This window comes from Camelus ferus, chromosome 15, assembly GCF_009834535.1.
Source record: "Camelus ferus isolate YT-003-E chromosome 15, BCGSAC_Cfer_1.0, whole genome shotgun sequence".
NCBI classification, from domain to species: domain Eukaryota; kingdom Metazoa; phylum Chordata; class Mammalia; order Artiodactyla; family Camelidae; genus Camelus; species Camelus ferus.
The window spans coordinates 7,497,142-7,513,830 of NC_045710.1; the positions used below are offsets into that span (position 1 = coordinate 7,497,142).

At 49.3% G+C, this 16,689-nt stretch overlaps 1 protein-coding gene across 8 annotated transcripts in view; it reads left to right on the top strand.

The window, feature by feature from the left end:
- The window catches only part of LPIN1 (lipin 1), a 113,561-nt gene that overhangs the window by 83,360 nt on the left and 13,512 nt on the right, over positions 1-16,689 (top strand). For all 8 annotated transcript variants that reach the window (XM_032497049.1, XM_032497045.1, XM_032497044.1 and 5 more), the window contains 5 exons: positions 1,727-1,819; positions 5,022-5,101; positions 10,215-10,341; positions 11,537-11,685; positions 12,168-12,254. In XM_032497049.1, the coding sequence (XP_032352940.1) occupies positions 1,727-1,819; positions 5,022-5,101; positions 10,215-10,341; positions 11,537-11,685; positions 12,168-12,254 (536 nt within the window). The remainder of the gene's footprint in view (positions 1-1,726; positions 1,820-5,021; positions 5,102-10,214; positions 10,342-11,536; positions 11,686-12,167; positions 12,255-16,689) is intronic.

Below are 16,689 nucleotides of genomic sequence, written 5' to 3' on the forward strand. Positions count from 1 at the left end.
ATTGAATCAGGATGCTTTGGTGGCAGGAAACAGGGTGACTGCAAATGGCTTAAATAATAGGGGTTTATTATCATACATAATAAGAATCCTAGAGGTTGGCTGTTTGGGTCTTGATGAGTCTGTGTGAGCTTCCCTGTGCTTCTCCTGGCTTTCCCTTTATGATCACGAGAGACTGTTCTACACGCCATAGCCTCAGACAGCCATGTCCCAGGTAGGAGGGATAGAGGCAGACTGCTCACAGTTCATCGGCCACAACTTTGTCACACAGTCACCTCCAAGCCAGTTTTTGGCTCAGGAGTGGGATGTTATGCGTGGTGCAGACCAGTCAGGGTCCTCCTCTGAAATTGGGCCTGCCTTCCCAGAACGTAGTGCAGTCTGAGTCTTGAGCAGAGTTTTGGATATGCTGGCAAGAAAAAAAGGGGATAATTCACCCAGGGAGGCAACTGATAGGGTCTGGCAGGGCTCCCTGGTCATCTCAGTACCTTTCGTGACGTAACACTTTCCCCCACTGATAGGCAGTTACAGCTTTATCATCTACTACGTTCCTCTGTGAGTTTAGATTTGTTTCCGGACTTTGTCTTCTGTTCCATCAATATGTTTACTCCTGCCCCACTGCATTCTCTTAGTCACTGTAGCTTTTAAATATATTTTAATATCTAGTAAGGCTTATGACTATTTATTATTCTTCGATCTGTGAGTCTTCTTGGCGATTTTTGTTTGTTTTATAATGAACTTTAGAATCAGTTCATCTGGGTCTGAAAATAATCTTGTTAGGTTTTTTAAAAATCGGAGTCTTGTTTCCTTTATGGATGAAATAGGAGGAGTAGGGTCATTGACATCTTTATGAATTGTTCTATTCATGATTTGCTTTTTAGTGTATTCAGGCTTTCGTTTGTGTCAGGGATTTTTAAATGATAAAAAGAAGCACACTTCAGGCTAAATATGCGAATTATTTCATCTTGTCACTTACCTGCAGCTTGTTTGGTTGAAAGACTTTAATCTTTTTTTCATTACCAGTTGAGGTATCAGCTACCAGATAGTTCTGTAAACCAAGGAAGGGAAATGAGATAACATTAACCCTGGTACTGGAGTTAGCCTCAAGATATATATTTTGTTCTTTGGGAAAAAATTATTAATTAATATTTAATTGTCTCCTATTCAACTTGCGTTTATTTAGGGCAAGAGTGTGAATTTTCTTTTTAATTCTTGAGGTTTTAAACCAAATGCATCTATTAATGTTCAGTTTGCCAAAATTTGGAAGTTTACATTTACTAAAAAGATGCTGCGCATTTTACCTTTTGTTTAAAACTGTTTACCTAGACCCCTTATTAATCATTTCATTTTTTATTTTATAATCATCATATTGAGAATAACAATATCTTAAAATCAATAAACCACTTTAATTTGAAAACTCCTGGTCTGGCTAATCACTAATGATTTTTCAATGCTTTCTTTTTCTGTTGTTGTTGTGTTGTATTTTATTTGTTGTTTGTTTATTCCTTTAACATCTTCTTAAGTCTTCATGCTTAAGTTACCTTAATGTAATTTTGGACGCCATTAGGTTTTGCTTCTCAAAAATTTTTAATCCACAAATAGTATGTTGTGTTCTCTCTGATTATTTTTTTTAAATGTTACTTTAATTTGCATGTGCGTGTCCTTTGGTTTGAACGTGCTAAGTTGATCTTTTTTTGGTTCCATTATTTATGTTACCATCCATTTGAAACAGGCCACGGTGGAATCTATCATGAGGGATAAGATGCCCAGGAAGGGAGGAAGATGGTGGTTTTCGTGGCGGGGAAGAAACACCACAATCAAAGAGGTAAGTCTGGAAAACAGGAGCGTTTCTACGTAGCTCAGCAAATTTGAGTTTTGTGTAGCGGGGTCCGTTTTCATGCTCGTGTGTCACCCTGAGTGTGCAGGAGGCACACTTGAAGCAGGAAAAAGCGCCCCAGGATGAGGGGAGGCGGAACAGAAAGACCCAGGGAGTGAGCAGAGAGTTGGTTTCACCTCCTGGCTCTGCTGCCTCTGAGCTTGGAGGCCGTGGTCAGGTCACTCGTGCTCTGCAACATTTCATCTGCAGAAAGAAGAGAGTCAACCTGATGTTCACATTTTCCTTGAAGTTCAATATCTTCCTGTTGCCGGTGGGGACAGTCTTACTGAGGTAGACTTACAGCAGTGGACTGGTTCTCACTAGTCTTTTCCCTTCAGCGGCGTATTGAAATATACATGACCTTGGTTTCTGTTTCTATAAATGCCTGTAAGTTTTTCCAGGTCTTTGCCGGCCTCTCCACCTGTTTCTTGAAGCACTTTGTTTGCTTGGCTTCCAGGACAGTGTGTCACCTGGGCTTCCTCCCCCAGGGGCTGTTCCTCCCCCAGCTCGGCCCCTCTAGAAGTGGGTCCTCAAGGGCTGTCTCAGGGCCTCCTCTTCTGCCTCGACTGCCTACTTCTCCCCTGGCAACCTCACCCACAGCCACGCCATGACTCCCTTTTTATTTCCAGAGGAGACATTGTTTTGTACTTACATCCCTTTATGTAACCACTTAGGTAGACATCTCCATGTGGATGCTTCACGTACTTTTTTTTTCCTTAAATTTTTTTATTTTTTAAATTGTTTGGTGGGAGGAGCTAATTAGGTTTACTGATTTATTTATTTTTAGAAGAGGTATTGGGGACTGACCAGGACCTTGTGTGTGCTAAGCATGCATTCTACTCCTTGAGCTATACTCTCCCTGCCCCTTCATGCACTTCTAACTCGTCATTTCTAAAATCAAACCAATGATCTTCTTGTGAATTCTTCCTTTTTTGGACCATAGTCAGAGAATGGCATCCCTGTCCATCCATAGCTGGACACTTCCTTTTCTCTTCACTTCTCCTATCAATTTACCATCCTAAACATTGCTCGGATTTTCCACTTCTCTCCATCTTCAGCCCCGCAAATCTAGGCTATCATCTTCTCTCCGAGGACTGCTTCCAAATGGCCTATTTGTATCCATTCTTACCCTCTCTTCCTCATTGTCTATAGTTGCATTGGTCTGTTTAGGATAATGGTCCAATTTATATTACTTCCTGCTTAAAATGTTTTAGTGGGTTCCCAGGGCTCTTACAATTAAGACCAATGTCCTTAACATGGTCTACAGAACTTGTGTATCCTAGCCCCGCCTCCCTTTTGCCATTCTCCCTCTGCCCTCTGTGCATTGGCCTCACTGGTGAAAGTACATTCTACCCCAGGACCTTTGCATGTGTTACTTTCTCTGTATAGTGTTCTTAGGACCCCTCCCTCCCCTCTTAACTTAATTAACCAGCATCTCAAATGGGCCCTTTCTTGGCAGGTTAGTCTGGTCTGCAGTTCTCTGCTCTCATAGCCCTGCCTGTGAACTTTTCCTTCACAAACTTTGTCTGTGTTTATTATTATACATTTATTAGTATGATTATTTGATTAACATCCCTTTCCCCTCCAGACACTAAACTCATGGAGGCAGAGATTGTGTGTGGCTTTGATCCTTTGGTGTTCCCAGTGCCTGTGTTGCACCCAGAGCAGGGATTTGGCAGGTATTTAAGGGAATGCTAATTATACTTTTGGACCATAGGGTGAAGAAACCCCAAGGACAACAGTCAAGTTGATTATTATAAAAGTAAAAGGTGTTCCAGGGGTTCAGTTTGTTTATTTCATTAGTTCAAAAGGAAAGAGTCTGTTGGAAGGACTTTATCAAAATAAAATTGTTCTTTGGCATTTTCTGTTAGTGTGCCTGAGTTTTAATGATTGTTCATTATCTCCAAGGGGCATAAACATGTTAGAGTGATCATATGCTTTACTTTAGGAGACTTGAAGCATAAAGGGCCTTTCTGAGTCTCTTACAGAGAGCAGAATGTTCTAGAATTTAGGCAGAAGGCCATTTCAGAGACCTGTTTACTGCAGAGTATCCAGATTCTCGTTAGTTTGAACTGAGGGGAATGAATGCCTGCATGAATAAGGAAGAGCTATTAAAAACCTCTTAACAAACTAAAATGCATTATTTCAGATAGATACATATTTTTGAACTAATACATATCTTTATTCTAATGAAGAATTGTTGATAGTGGTGGCTAAGTTACCCACCTCAATAGATTAAACATTCCTGGGCCTGTCAGCACATCAGTTATTTGTGTGCTTATAAAAAGCTAAATAATACTTGAAAACAGCTTGTACCCATCATGTGTTAAGTTGGTCACCCTGTTATGTTGTTTCTGTCACTCATTTTCTTTATTAACGTTAAAAACATTAACTTACTTCCTGACCAAATGACCACAGACGATGAGATTTGATTGTAAAGCCTTTGTCCTTTGATACCTCTTTCTGGCCTCTGGTTGACTTCCTGTGACATCTGTGGGGCTAGTGGATGTCTTCCTCCCCCCTTGCCTGCTGGGGCCAGGCTCTGATTCACCTGCAGCATCTCTGGGGTCCTCATGGCAGCGTTAGGAGATGGAGCTTATCACCCTTGTGTTGCTGGTGAGGAAGCGAGGCTCTGAAAGGTTCCATCACTGCCCCAGGTTCCTAAGCCAGAGAGGCAGGACTGGGCCCAGAGCTCTTAGAATTCCAAAGCTCTTTTCATTAACGGAGCATCTTCTATTAAGACTATACAGTGTTGAGAAAGAGAATGCATCCATGTTTTTCTCAAGCAAAATATGGTGTGAAAATATTTTCAGGCATTTCTATCAGCAATTATAAGAAAATATTTTGAAAGCCCTCGCGTATCCAAGCAGCCCTCGATAAAGCATTTGCATAAGCTACAGTGATTATGAAGCTTGGTTTAGTGCCACAGACACTTATGGAAAACAGACTTATTTCTGTCAAAAATATTTCTCGGCTTAATTGTAGACTTGTAAACGAAGGAGGGACTAGGACCTGCCATCCCTGAGGGGTGTTCCGCTGGGGAAGGCCCTGGGGCTCGCCCTGGGCTTGGGGGGCCCATCACAGAGCACCAGCTGCTGCGTAGGTGTTTCCCTTTGGTGTGTCCGTGATTCTTTCCCGTCTTCTTCTCTAGGAGAGTAAGCCAGAGCAGTGTTTGGCGGGAAGGAGCCACAGTACTGGGGAGCAGCCGCCGCAGCTCGGCATGGCCACCAGGTACGTGCCGGTCATCTCAGGGTGGTGCGGCTCCATTCTGTGTCCAGGGTCACGGCACATGCCCAGCAGATGCTGATAAGTTTCCCTGAATAGCCCAGGCCCTGGACCCAGACAGACCTGGGCTGCAGACCTGGGTTCCAGCCCTGGCTCCGTCATTTACTCCTTGACCTGGAGCAGTTTACTTAAATTGATGTCCCCGTTAATCAGATGGACGCAATTGCTCCCTTAGATACCGAATTTCCGCAGTGAGTGTGAGGCTTAAGTGAGATACTGTAACTAGAGCGTCCGTCGTGGTCTCGGCACACGACAGCCCTCAATGCACAGAAGGCAGTAACCGTAGCGGTCGCGGTGGTAAATGATGCTGATGATGTGGCTGAACCACAGCGTTAACAGTGACATGAAAACAAGTTTCCCTTCTGAAGGAACTTGCCTTTTTTCTACAGTAAACACTTACCAGGTCTTACAGTGATGCTTTTCTAAGTATTGATAGGGGTTCGTATTAGCTTGAATAGGAAACATTGGATTTTGATAATACTGATCCACATTAGTAGTGTTTTGTCTTCAAGGCAACCTAGTCATGTGCAATTTGAGGTAACTTCTCTGAGGGCAGTGCCATCGCCACTGATTTGATTGTGAGATTACATACTGACAGTGATCTCAGCCAGTGTAACACCTTTTACATGAGACGTCGCCTTTCCATGCTTAAGAAACCCAGGATTGCATTTCTTATTTGGCAGGCAGAAAATGCTCACGTATTCATTGAAGGCAGGGTGCATCCCTTAATCCTGTTTGCACCTAGGAGGCCGAGAGCCTGACACAGAGCGGATATTTCTCACGTGTTGTTGCTGTCACTGAAATAATGAGATCTCCCCAAGCACGTTGTTGATTCATCGGAGGCGCGGGCTTAGATTTCGAGTCCTTGGATTCATTCCTGGCCATAGCTCTATATCTTAAATTATTTTATTTCTAGAATTTATTTTTGGAAATAGAAAGCCATGGAGGTGTCAAGGAGAAAACAGTCTGATTTCTTTATCATCCTCTGTGGGGAAGCATGTGCAGGAGCTGATAAAGCTGCTTTTGAAGAGGACTCTGCCTGGCGGGCCCAGCTCTTGGCGGGGATGTTACTGGGAGACACCCCTTCTGTTCCCCTGGTGGCGCCCTGGCCCTGCTCCTTCCCACTGGCCCCTCTGTCGTCTGCACTGACGGGAGCAGGGCCCAAGAGCTCGTGTGCTTCTTTCCTATTCTTCACTCCCCATCCCTGGCTCAGTCTCTGGGGAGGGGCTTTCAAGCACAACTCTCTGGGTATCATCTTGAGTACACCTGGAATCTTGAATGTACTTTGAGTGAGCTTGGAAGGGAGAAGGCAGGTTTGTTCAAGGTGGAGCTCGGGCTGAGGCTGTGCAGTCCCGAGTGGGTGGAGAGCAGCCAGGATGGGAGCCAGTGGGTTTTCAGCAAGTGGTGTTGACTCGTAGTCGTGGGGAGCAGCAGGCTGTACACAGCGGACTTGGGAGTCAGGCTTGGAGTCCTTCTCTCCGTATCTGAGTGAAGGAATAAGCATGATGGTCGTGCCCAGAGCGGCCGAGGAGAGGCCACAAGCAGATGCCAGCCTTTCTGTTCCAAGGAATTGAAACCAGCAGTTCGCTGCCCTGGATGTGCCCTGCTCTCCTGGGACTCTTTTTGAGAACCTCTCTATTCTGCGGTAACTTCCAAACACAAAAGGCGGCACGAGCCGGGACATTTTCGGCCTTCTCTGTAATCTTTGACAAATTCATCAGCCCTTCAGCGTCTCCTCCTTCATCTGTGACGTGGGGATGAGCGTGACACCCACACCGCTGACGCTGGCTCATTTAATCCTCCCAGCAGCTTCATGAGAAAGGAGATCCAGGATGGAAGACCCGACGGCCACCCGGGCTGTGCCTGTGGCGACGGTATCAGGATGGTCAGGAAGGTGGCTCTGTGGTGACCCAGAGGACACGTGCTCAACCTAACCGTGCAGTTTCAAATGGTTTAAAATTATACTCCACTATATGGCAAAATGCAGGGTGTTTGCCAAATCCACCCTGCAGTTTGCCAGCCTGAGGCCTGGGGAAGTCAGGCCAGAGGCTCAGAGAAGCTCTGGCAGGCCAGAACATGGTGGTGGCTGGTGCAGGGTCTGTATTCTCCTTTCCGGCAGCGGCGTGGCGGCTCCTGGAGGCCGCGGGGTGGGCCAAGGGCGGGGGCAGGACGCCTCGGCAGCTCTTCCCTAGTGGGAGCATCACCCTGCACAGTTTATTTGAAACTTTTCGGATCTTCTTACTGTCTGATACGCTCCTATTCAGACGTTGACAACAGTGCTTCTCCCGACTACAGAGCACTCTGCGCTGGTCACACTACGCTTCTTGATTAAACTTGAAAAATGAAGACTTGACTTCTGTGAAAAGGATTTAAGATTGTGCAAAGTCTTCATATAAAGTTCTTTTGAGCAATGTAAATCTTCTCATTTTTGCTGGTGTCCTAGACTTTAAGTCTCCTAATTAGATTCATGCAGTTGACTGAAAAAAAAGTGTTGGAGTGCTCTGCTAATTGACAGATTTGTGATTGACAGAACAGTCCCTGAAGTCTCATAATTGAGCAAACAGCTTGTCACCATGCAAGTCATTAAAATACCACTGAAAAATGTACACTGACAAGTGCTAACTTAGATGCTGTTCACAGCTCCTGAACACAGACACTTGAGTGGGATGAGCCCTTTTGTTTTGTGCTGTTGCTTCTTGTAGACGCCGCAAAGCAAGGGGTGAGGGGCGGGGGCTGGGGTGGCCAAGTTCGCAGATGACAGTGTACTTGCCCTCGCCTGGCACCACCCGCAGCCAACTGGACCACTCCCATCTCAGTTTCTGGATCTGTGTTTTCCTTTCTGTGCTCCCTCAAACGTGGCATGCATGCTGCACGGATTTAGGGTTTTGGTTTTTTCCTTCAAAGCAGCAGATGGAAATAACAGCTATTCTGCCTTGCTTCCGCATCCCACCAGCAGAGGCACACATCAATCTGTTGTCACCAAGAGCTCTGGTTCACATTTGGATGTCATTTCACTCCAAACTATTGGCGTGGAGCATAAACATTTTCCAGTTCAATGAGGGGCCCCGCAGCCTCCTCTCCTGAGTTCCCACCCAGGCTGACTGGCTCCAGGACCATGCCTGCCTGTCTTTGGAAAACCTCTAGGTTATTGGTTCAGAAGTACCAGCACCGTTCATAGGATCCGCAGGGGTTGGAACCGGAAGGCACTTTTGTGTCATTTTACAGATGGGCCACTGAGACCCAGAGAGGGGTCCTGTGGTCTTGAGGCCTTTCCTGGGACCCATGTCTCCCAGTCCCGTTCTTTCTGTGTGTTATATGCCAGCATCCTGAATTTCTTGGTGGCTAGAATGCTGTTTGCTCCTCTGCATTTTAAGATGAGGAAATCAGATCTGAAAGAAAAGTGATCTGAGCAAGATAACACAGCCTGAAGTCCCTGGGGTTCAGACCCAGGCTTCTCAGGTTCTCACTGCTGTGCCAGCCCCAGTCCACCTTGAACTTGGCCATGAGTGTTGTTGATTCATCCACGTGGAGCTTAGCACCCCCATGGACCAACTGAGCCCATGTGCTCTGTCTCTGTGGACATGTTCCCACACTCCTTCACCAAGGGCTGTGTCCCCTTGACGTCTGTGACTCCAGCCCACATTGTTCTGAGCAGCTCCTGGGGCCCTGGTCCAGCCGCTCTGGACATCCTGGCATCGCACTTGTCCTGCTGTGTTGTGTTTAGACAGAAAGCCCCTAGGAGAGCAGGGGCCAGGCTGTTTGCTGGAGCCCCCACGCCTGGCATAGTGCCAAGAAGCATTGGCAGGGTGAGCCCCCAGTCCGCCAGCCTGCAGCCCACAGCAGCCTCTTGCAAGGCCCGTGAGGCGCTCGGTGGGGTGGGGTGGGGTGGGGTGGGGACTCATTCTGGATGTGGAAAGAGCCAGTAGAAGGAACAGAGAAGTGGGCTGCTGGGTAACGGTGTCCTCCCTCTCATCTGCCCCAGTTTGGGGCAGTACTGGATTGCAGGAACTGCTTCTGGAATGAACACGTGGGGTAAGATTGCAACAGGTTACATAGGAAATACCTGATCATTTTCTGGTGGAAGGGAAGAGGAGGTAAGGGGAAGATGAGGGAGTAGGAGGGCAAGGTAAAAGCCCACTGAGATAAAAAGATAAGATGGACCCCCCCCACGTGCATCAGCCTTGGGTAAAGGGCTGTGCTGAGCAGGACGCTTTGCAGGACAACGTGCACCCGAGGAGTTGCGACGTGCCTGCTTCGGGGCGCTCAGCTTTCTCCATTTAGCCTAATACACGTTTATGAGGCACTTGGTATGGTGTTTGGGCATTTTTAAAGAGAATTGTCCTGGGAGCAGATCTAGTGCTGCTGGGCTGGGGGTTACGCAGCAGCAGGATATGAATCCAGGGAACAGCTAATTCCTGAGATGCTTTATATGAGCTATTGAAGGGAAGTGGGCCAGCTTCCCACCCACACCTCCCAGCCCCCTACGAGCACAGAAGTGGCTTGTGGATTCTGTGCAGCTGAATAAGGTGCAGACCTGGCTCCTGGCAGCCAGCTTAGGGATTCTGGAGGATGATGGCAGTCTTCTGTGGCTTCACTGGCACTTGCTTGTAGGTCCTGGGGCCCCAAGTTTGGAATTGTGTGCTTGGAGACGTGCGTCCAGGGAGCTGGTCAGTTTGGACATGGGGAAAATTTGGAGTCCTCGTGCTTGGCCCGCAGCCTGGGACAGGGGAAGAGGAGAGTGTAAGCGTCCTCCCAGGCAGGAAGGGAGTTTAACCCTGCTTGTCCGGAAGGGGAGCCTCTCAGTTACAATAGAGTGGCGACCATGAGTGAACAGGGAAGTGAATGAGGAGAGGCGCCCCCATGAATAATGCAGGAGGCGTGTGAATGGGGGTTTAGAGGCAGCTCACTGATGAGTGTCGGGGCATATGGTAAATGACCACCCAAGAGACAGCACTCAGGAGAGACCCCACTGACTCCGTCATTGATTCCGGCCTAATGCATTTTTAATGGCTACCCAGATGCATTTCCTAATTGGTGATTACATCGCCGTGTGTTCCAGAATCAAGCATGAATCATCGTCCAGTGATGAAGAGCACGCAGCTGCCAAGCCATCAAGCACGAGCCACCTCCCTCTCTTGTCCAGCGTCAGCTACAAGAAGACCCTGCGGCTCACTTCCGAGCAGCTGGTGAGTGTCCGTTCTTCCCCTGCCGTGTTTGTGGGGGGCGCGGCCGCCTTCCCGCTCTCTGGCTCCTGGTACCCTCTGCCGCCTTCCGCAGCCTCAGATCCCCCTTTTGGTGCCTCGTGGCTTCACCCACCATCAACTCCCATCCAGGCCCCCCCTCAGCATCTCGCCCCCTCGTCTCCTGGATGAAGCGCTGGAGGCTCCTGTTTCCAAATGTTGGAGGAAGGCAACCTGAGGGAGCGAATTTTTCCCGAGGTGTAAAAGGCCAATAGACCAGAATCTCGTAGGGCTCTTTCCACTTTAGAGGGCTGCTTGTTGAGCCAAAGACATCCCCTGAATTGGGGGAGATCAAGCACTTGTGAGGGAACTTAGTTTCCAATAGTAAGGGGTCATCCTGGTCCCAGTATCCTCTTTTGTGAGGATGTACCACCAGTTTTACTCAGGCCCTTCCTTCCCTGGACTGTTTCCCACAAGCAGACGGTGGGCAAGGGCCTCTGCTCTTGCTGTTGTCCTAAGAGTTCTGGGGGGCCAGGCTCAGCTGTGATGGTGTTTGATGGGAAAAGATGACAGATGGGCCGGGCACCCCGCAGCCTGGCAGTCCCTGCGTGGCTGCGGCAGGTGACCCAGCCAGCAACGCGGGGGGCGACCTGGACTGGCTTCTACTGGAGGGTCCCAGTGCGGAGACTCAGAACCGCCAGGAAGGGGTTCTGCTGTCTGAGCCTGGTGTGCTTTCCTTGGGTCTAGACTGTATGCTTCTGGATGTGAAGTGTCACTGATGATGGAGACTTGCTTTCTTCCAGTTTGTGTCAGTGTAATAATAATCATGGTCGTTTCAGGCAACATATTTCCACGCTTGGCTTAGATCCGTCTCCCCAGTCACGGCCCTTCATACCCAGTCATGCCCGAGTAAGTGTGTCCTTGTCCGAAGTCGTGATGTCCTGTGGCCTCAGAGCCTGTCACTTGCCCTGTGAGACGTGGGCGAGCGGTGTTACCCGTGGGCCGCGAGGGGAGCTGGGGCTAATGCTGCCCAAATCCTGGAAAGACCCGTCCTCGTCTGGAACAAGACTGGGAAAGAAAGAATTGTACGGTGGCCTAGGGCAGTGACTGAGAAAAATCCAGATCCAGCTTCTTAGGGAGCGGAAGCCAAATGTCCCTCCCCCTGGGCCTTCCCCTCGGACGCAGAGTTCATGTTTTTCAGAAAAGCCTGAAATTGAAGAACGGCCCCAACGACGTGGTCTTCAGCGTCACCACGCAGTACCAAGGCACGTGCCGCTGCGAGGGCACCATCTACCTGTGGAACTGGGACGACAAGGTCATCATTTCTGACATTGATGGAACCATCACCAGGTGGGCCCCACTGGCTCGGCGGCCTGGAGCTGGAGTTTCAGATCCTCCTTCTGGGGCGTCATGGGGCCGGTGCAGCTCAGTTTCTGGGGCGGTCGGTGCTGCTCCTGGAGTCGTAGCTCCTTGAATTAAACAGCTGCAGTGAGGACTCGGGGCTCGCTTCCCTCTGGGCTCTGTTCCCTGCTTTTGTGGCTTGAGTGGGTGCTTCTGGAGCACGCGTTCCTGCGTGGCCCTTTCACTTTGGTTTAGCAAGTCAAGGACTTGACGGATGATCACAGAGAAGGTGCCCTCTCAGATCTTAACATCCCTCCACGAGCATTCTCGTGCGATGACTTCAGTTTCTGGTTTTCTATCCAGAGAGCAAGCAACAGATCTCACCTGCATTTTTTTGTGATACATGTACAGTGCGAGGAATCGGGGTAGACTTTTTTTCCCTTTTCCGATGCTATCTTCACTTTACCTTTCTCGTTTCTGGTTTTGTTTAGATCAGATACTCTTGGCCACATTCTGCCCACCCTCGGGAAGGACTGGACGCACCAGGGCATTGCCAAGCTGTACCACAAAGTGAGCCAGTGAGTCGCAGCCACGGCGCGTGGCCCTCTGCACACGGAGCCTTTCCCGCTGGGCTGGCTTACAAACGCGTGCCCCTCTGTGAGGGAGGGTCTGCGGGGGGCGGGGTGGAGGGTCCTGAGCGCACGGTGAATCCCACCAACTCCAAGTTTGAATTCAGCTTGCAAAGGGCAAGAAAGGAAGTGATAGGGGATTTGAAAATGAGCGGAGAAGGAGGATGGTGCGTTGGGGAGAGATTGAGGTTCCGTTCACGCCCCCGAGTGTCAGATGATCGGATGAGGAAGGGAGTCTCATGTATGCCGAGTGATTTATTTTAGGCTAAAAAGGTGCAGATTCTGAGCAGGTTTTGTGGGCCAGCCAGCAGCGTGCGGCTTGCCCACCTGGCCCGGGGAGCCCCTGCTGACAGGCCCATGCCTGGGACGTCAGGGTGGGAGAGCAGTTCGGTGGCTCTCTTGTGTCGGGCATGTGTCACCTCACTTAGTTCTCATAGTACTCCTGAAAAGCAAGTTATCATTCCTAAGCTCAGAGAGTTAAAATAGTTAGTCCAGATTCCTGCAGCTGCTAACAGGCATAGCTCAGTGAAACCCCCGTGGACCCAGCTCCCAGCCCATTGCTTCTGCTCTGGTCCGTCTCCAGGGTTCAGAGCCCAGGGCCTCCCTGACACTGGCTTGTGCTCTGTCACACCTTTTCTCCATCTTTCTGTGAACTAGAGTCTCTCATGTAAGTGAAACCTCTCCTTGCACGGCTCTCTGTCCACCAGTTTGTTAGGGCAGGGAGGTGCCTTGGGCTGACGGGGTTCCCGCCCTGACGTGCTCACCTCTGGCCCACGGTGGTGGTGACAGTGGCGATGGGGGACAGGCAGTCAAAGCTCTTGCCGGTACTTTGAGGACAGATGAGTGAAGTAGACTCCCCTGCTCCTCATCCATTCATGTATCCAGCATTTATTGAGCGCCTGTGGTGTGCCTGTTCCTGGGACAGGAGTTTGGGATGATGAGGAAGTAGACCCAGTCTGGCCTCCGGACCTCGCACTCCAGTGGGGGCGGGCGCCGGGAGGCCCTCACATCCTGGCGGGATTGAAAGCTTCTGGTTTCTTAGATGCCCGGCTTGGTTTGACTTTACTTTTCTACGTTTCATCTTTAAGAAGTTATAAAAGTAATAGGTGCTTCTTTAAAAAAAATAAAACGAATAAGAAAAACTAGAGAAATGTAAAAATACAAAGGTCACATCTTCTTCCTCCTGCCCCATCACCAAGCTATGTTACAAGCTACAAGTACGTTCTCCACCAGGAGAAGTACTGTGAACAGCCTGGTTCTGTCTGTATTTAAAATTCACTTATGTGCTCCCCACCCCCTGCCGCGTGTCCACATTATTTAATAATAGTATTTTTCTGTTTCATTACGTGTGAGGTTTACCTCATTTTTCTTAACCACGGTACAAAATTGTATGCTATAGATAAACCGCACTGTATTCAACTGGTCGTCCGTTGATGAACATGGCAGGTAGTTTCCAGTTTTTCACTCTGTCTGACAGTGGTGCAGTCAGCGTGTACAGAAAGGGTTTGTTATGTCCAGTGAGCTTGTGAGTAAGTGGAGAGGGTACAGCACTTAGGGAAGAGCTGCAGGGCGGAGTCCCCGAAGCAGCGTTGCCGGTCAGAGGCTGGGCACGTGGGAGGGTTCGGAATGTTCCCGAACTGCCCCCTGAGGGCTTCTGCTGGTCCTGCTCCTGTGGACGGTGTGTGCAGAGCCTTCCCACAGCCTCCCCACAGCCTCCCCACGGCCAGCTCTTCACTTCGAAGGATTAATCCACTGATGAGCTGCCACAGTGGCCAGACGCTGAAACCTGTCTCTACTTTCAGTTGAAAGAAACCCCTGGGGTCAGGATACCAAGTGGTGGTTCACAGCCTGATTGATTTTGGTTTTTGGAACATACGTCTATTCCTGTCCTTACTATAACATTAGGGGAAAAAAGAAGCCACTATTACTGCTGCTGCTATTTTTTTTAGTTTTGATTTGTGTCTCTCTTGAGTTTCCCCAGAAAAGGTATCTTCTTGAAAAGTAAAGTTGAGGGATCATTCCTTCATTTGCTGAATTGATTTAGAATGGTTCAGATCTGCGGGTGAGGATCCGGGAATTACAGGGCACTTGAGTTACCGCAAGGAAGGAGCTTGACGCTTACTCGTTCACCGAGTTTGGTGTGTGTCCTCGGTGGCGCCTGGCCAGGTAGCCCCATGGTGTTCAGGGCACTGGCTCTCAACGCAGCTCGGCCGTGGCCTCCGGGGGCTCTGGGAGGTGGAAGGCTCCTCGGTGTGGCTCTCAAAACCTAGCAGTTTCGGGTCAGCCTTCTGCTGGTTCCTTATTTTCTGCTGCTTCTCCCCAGACCTTTTTGTGTGAATCCAGGCTGACTGTTCCCCACCCCTGGCTCCGTTTTCCCATCTTCCCGCCTTTGTACGTCATGATGGCTTCTGCTTGGCCTGCATTTCCCTCTGATTTTTGCCTCTTGTGTTTTTTCAGCCTGAAGTGCCTGGCTCAGACACTGTGGTCCCCACGAAGCCTTTCCAGGCCAGAAGTGGAGCCCCGGGCAGCTCTCTTGTCCTCCTCCTCTGGGCTGCCTTTCACCCAAGGGCTCGGCCTGGCTTGATGGCCTTTGTGCCATTCGTGGGGTCCCAGCCCCGGCTGGACACAGCTTAGCTTTTGTAGCTGACTGTTGTTTAGAGCGAATACCCATCTCACCGGCCATCTCCCCCAGGTCTTAGGCAGTTGCGGCTGGAAAAGCGCAGGGATTGAGAACTGGTGAAAGGTCATATCTCTTGATGTCATATTTCTTATTACCCGGAGACACATTGAGGGAAATGTTTAGCATGACTGAGTACCAGGAAGAAGATGCCACTTAACTTAGGATTTGGGGACTGATCACGCTTAACCAGACGCTGCTTTCCTTGAATTTTATGCACTGCAGTATTTTCCTAATGGAAAAACCAGCCTTGCAGAGAGCCGCTTGTTTGGAGACAACGGAAAAATGAGGGCAGTTTTATTTATTTTTTTGCCAAATGTAATTACTTGTTTGAATAAGTCAGCCTGTGAGAAATGATCTGTCAGGCTGATTATTACCTTGTTCATAGAGAGGATATAAAGCTTGCTGCGTTATTGATTTTAGAAACCTGACTTGGTTATTGATTAAACAGAACTATAGCAGATATAAATGGAAGATACATGAGACTCCCTCATCTTCACATGCACGTATTCAGTAAGTAGGAGGGAAGTAAAGAAAGCCTGTTTCCTAAAATGTCTAGCCCACTGGGCCAGTGGGGACTTGGGGGGCTAAGGATGGGCAATAATTGCTCTAATTTTCTACTTTGCTTGATAAATATTTTTATAATCGTGTAACCGGGACCCAGTGCATCCATGACTTAGCAGGAATGAAAGCTTCCTGTGTCTCCATAGGTAGATTAGTTCATCCGTGGCCTGAGGAATGTATCACCTGAAGCCGGGATGCAGAAAATGGGAAATGATCATCAGCAGACTCGCTAGGAGCTTTCTGCTTCTCCTGCTCACAGCGGTTGTTCGTTTCACTCACCTCAGATCTTCCGAGTTACTGCATCATTGCCGTCTGCCCATGAGGGAGAGCACCTCGCAGTGTGCGTGAGGGAGTCAGGAGACCTGTGTTCACCGTAGACCCTCAGACCCCGTCCCCCACTCCCAGCTTGGGTTTCCCTATCTCTAAGATGAGGATGGAGTAGACGCCCCCTTAGGCCACTGCTCGCCCAGAAGTGCCCTGCTGCTGGGTTGTGTGGTTGAAGTCACAAGTGTGCGTGTCCTCCAGCCGAGCACGCTATTCCAGGCCAGGCTTCCGTGAGAACCCCGAAGATTTAGCTGACTCCGACTGCAGCCCCTCTGGGTGCCGGGGCTGCTCTGGGTGCTGGAGTGGGTGCTGACAGTCCCTCCCTTCAGGGATCTTGTGATCATGCAGAAGGAGGCGTACAGCACTCCCTGGGATGAGGTACTGGGGGAGGTGTGAAGAGAGATGCATGTTTTATAGACACAGGTGAAGGAGGAATGAATTCTGATTGGCGGGACGAGGAATTGAAGAAGGTGGCACTTGGGCTGAGCCTTATCCGATGAGCAGAGTTTTAAGAGAGGAAAGCTCATCACAGGTGGAAACAGGAGTGGGAGGAGGGCTGAGAGATGGCTGGGTGTGTGTGGGGCTCCCAGAAAGGGAGGCCCCAGTGCAGAGGGTGTGCTGGCACCAGATGGCAGGGCGCCATTGAAGACGGGCTGAGAACAAGCCTGAGTTTGGGTTTGGCACTGAGTTTTCCATTCTTAAAGGAGCAGGCAAGTGTCCATCCTCCAGGACTGCAAACAGGGCTACAGAGGCCCCTTTCCCCCATGTCAGTGGCTTTCAATGGTGATTTTGCTCCCATGGGACACGTAGCTATGTCTG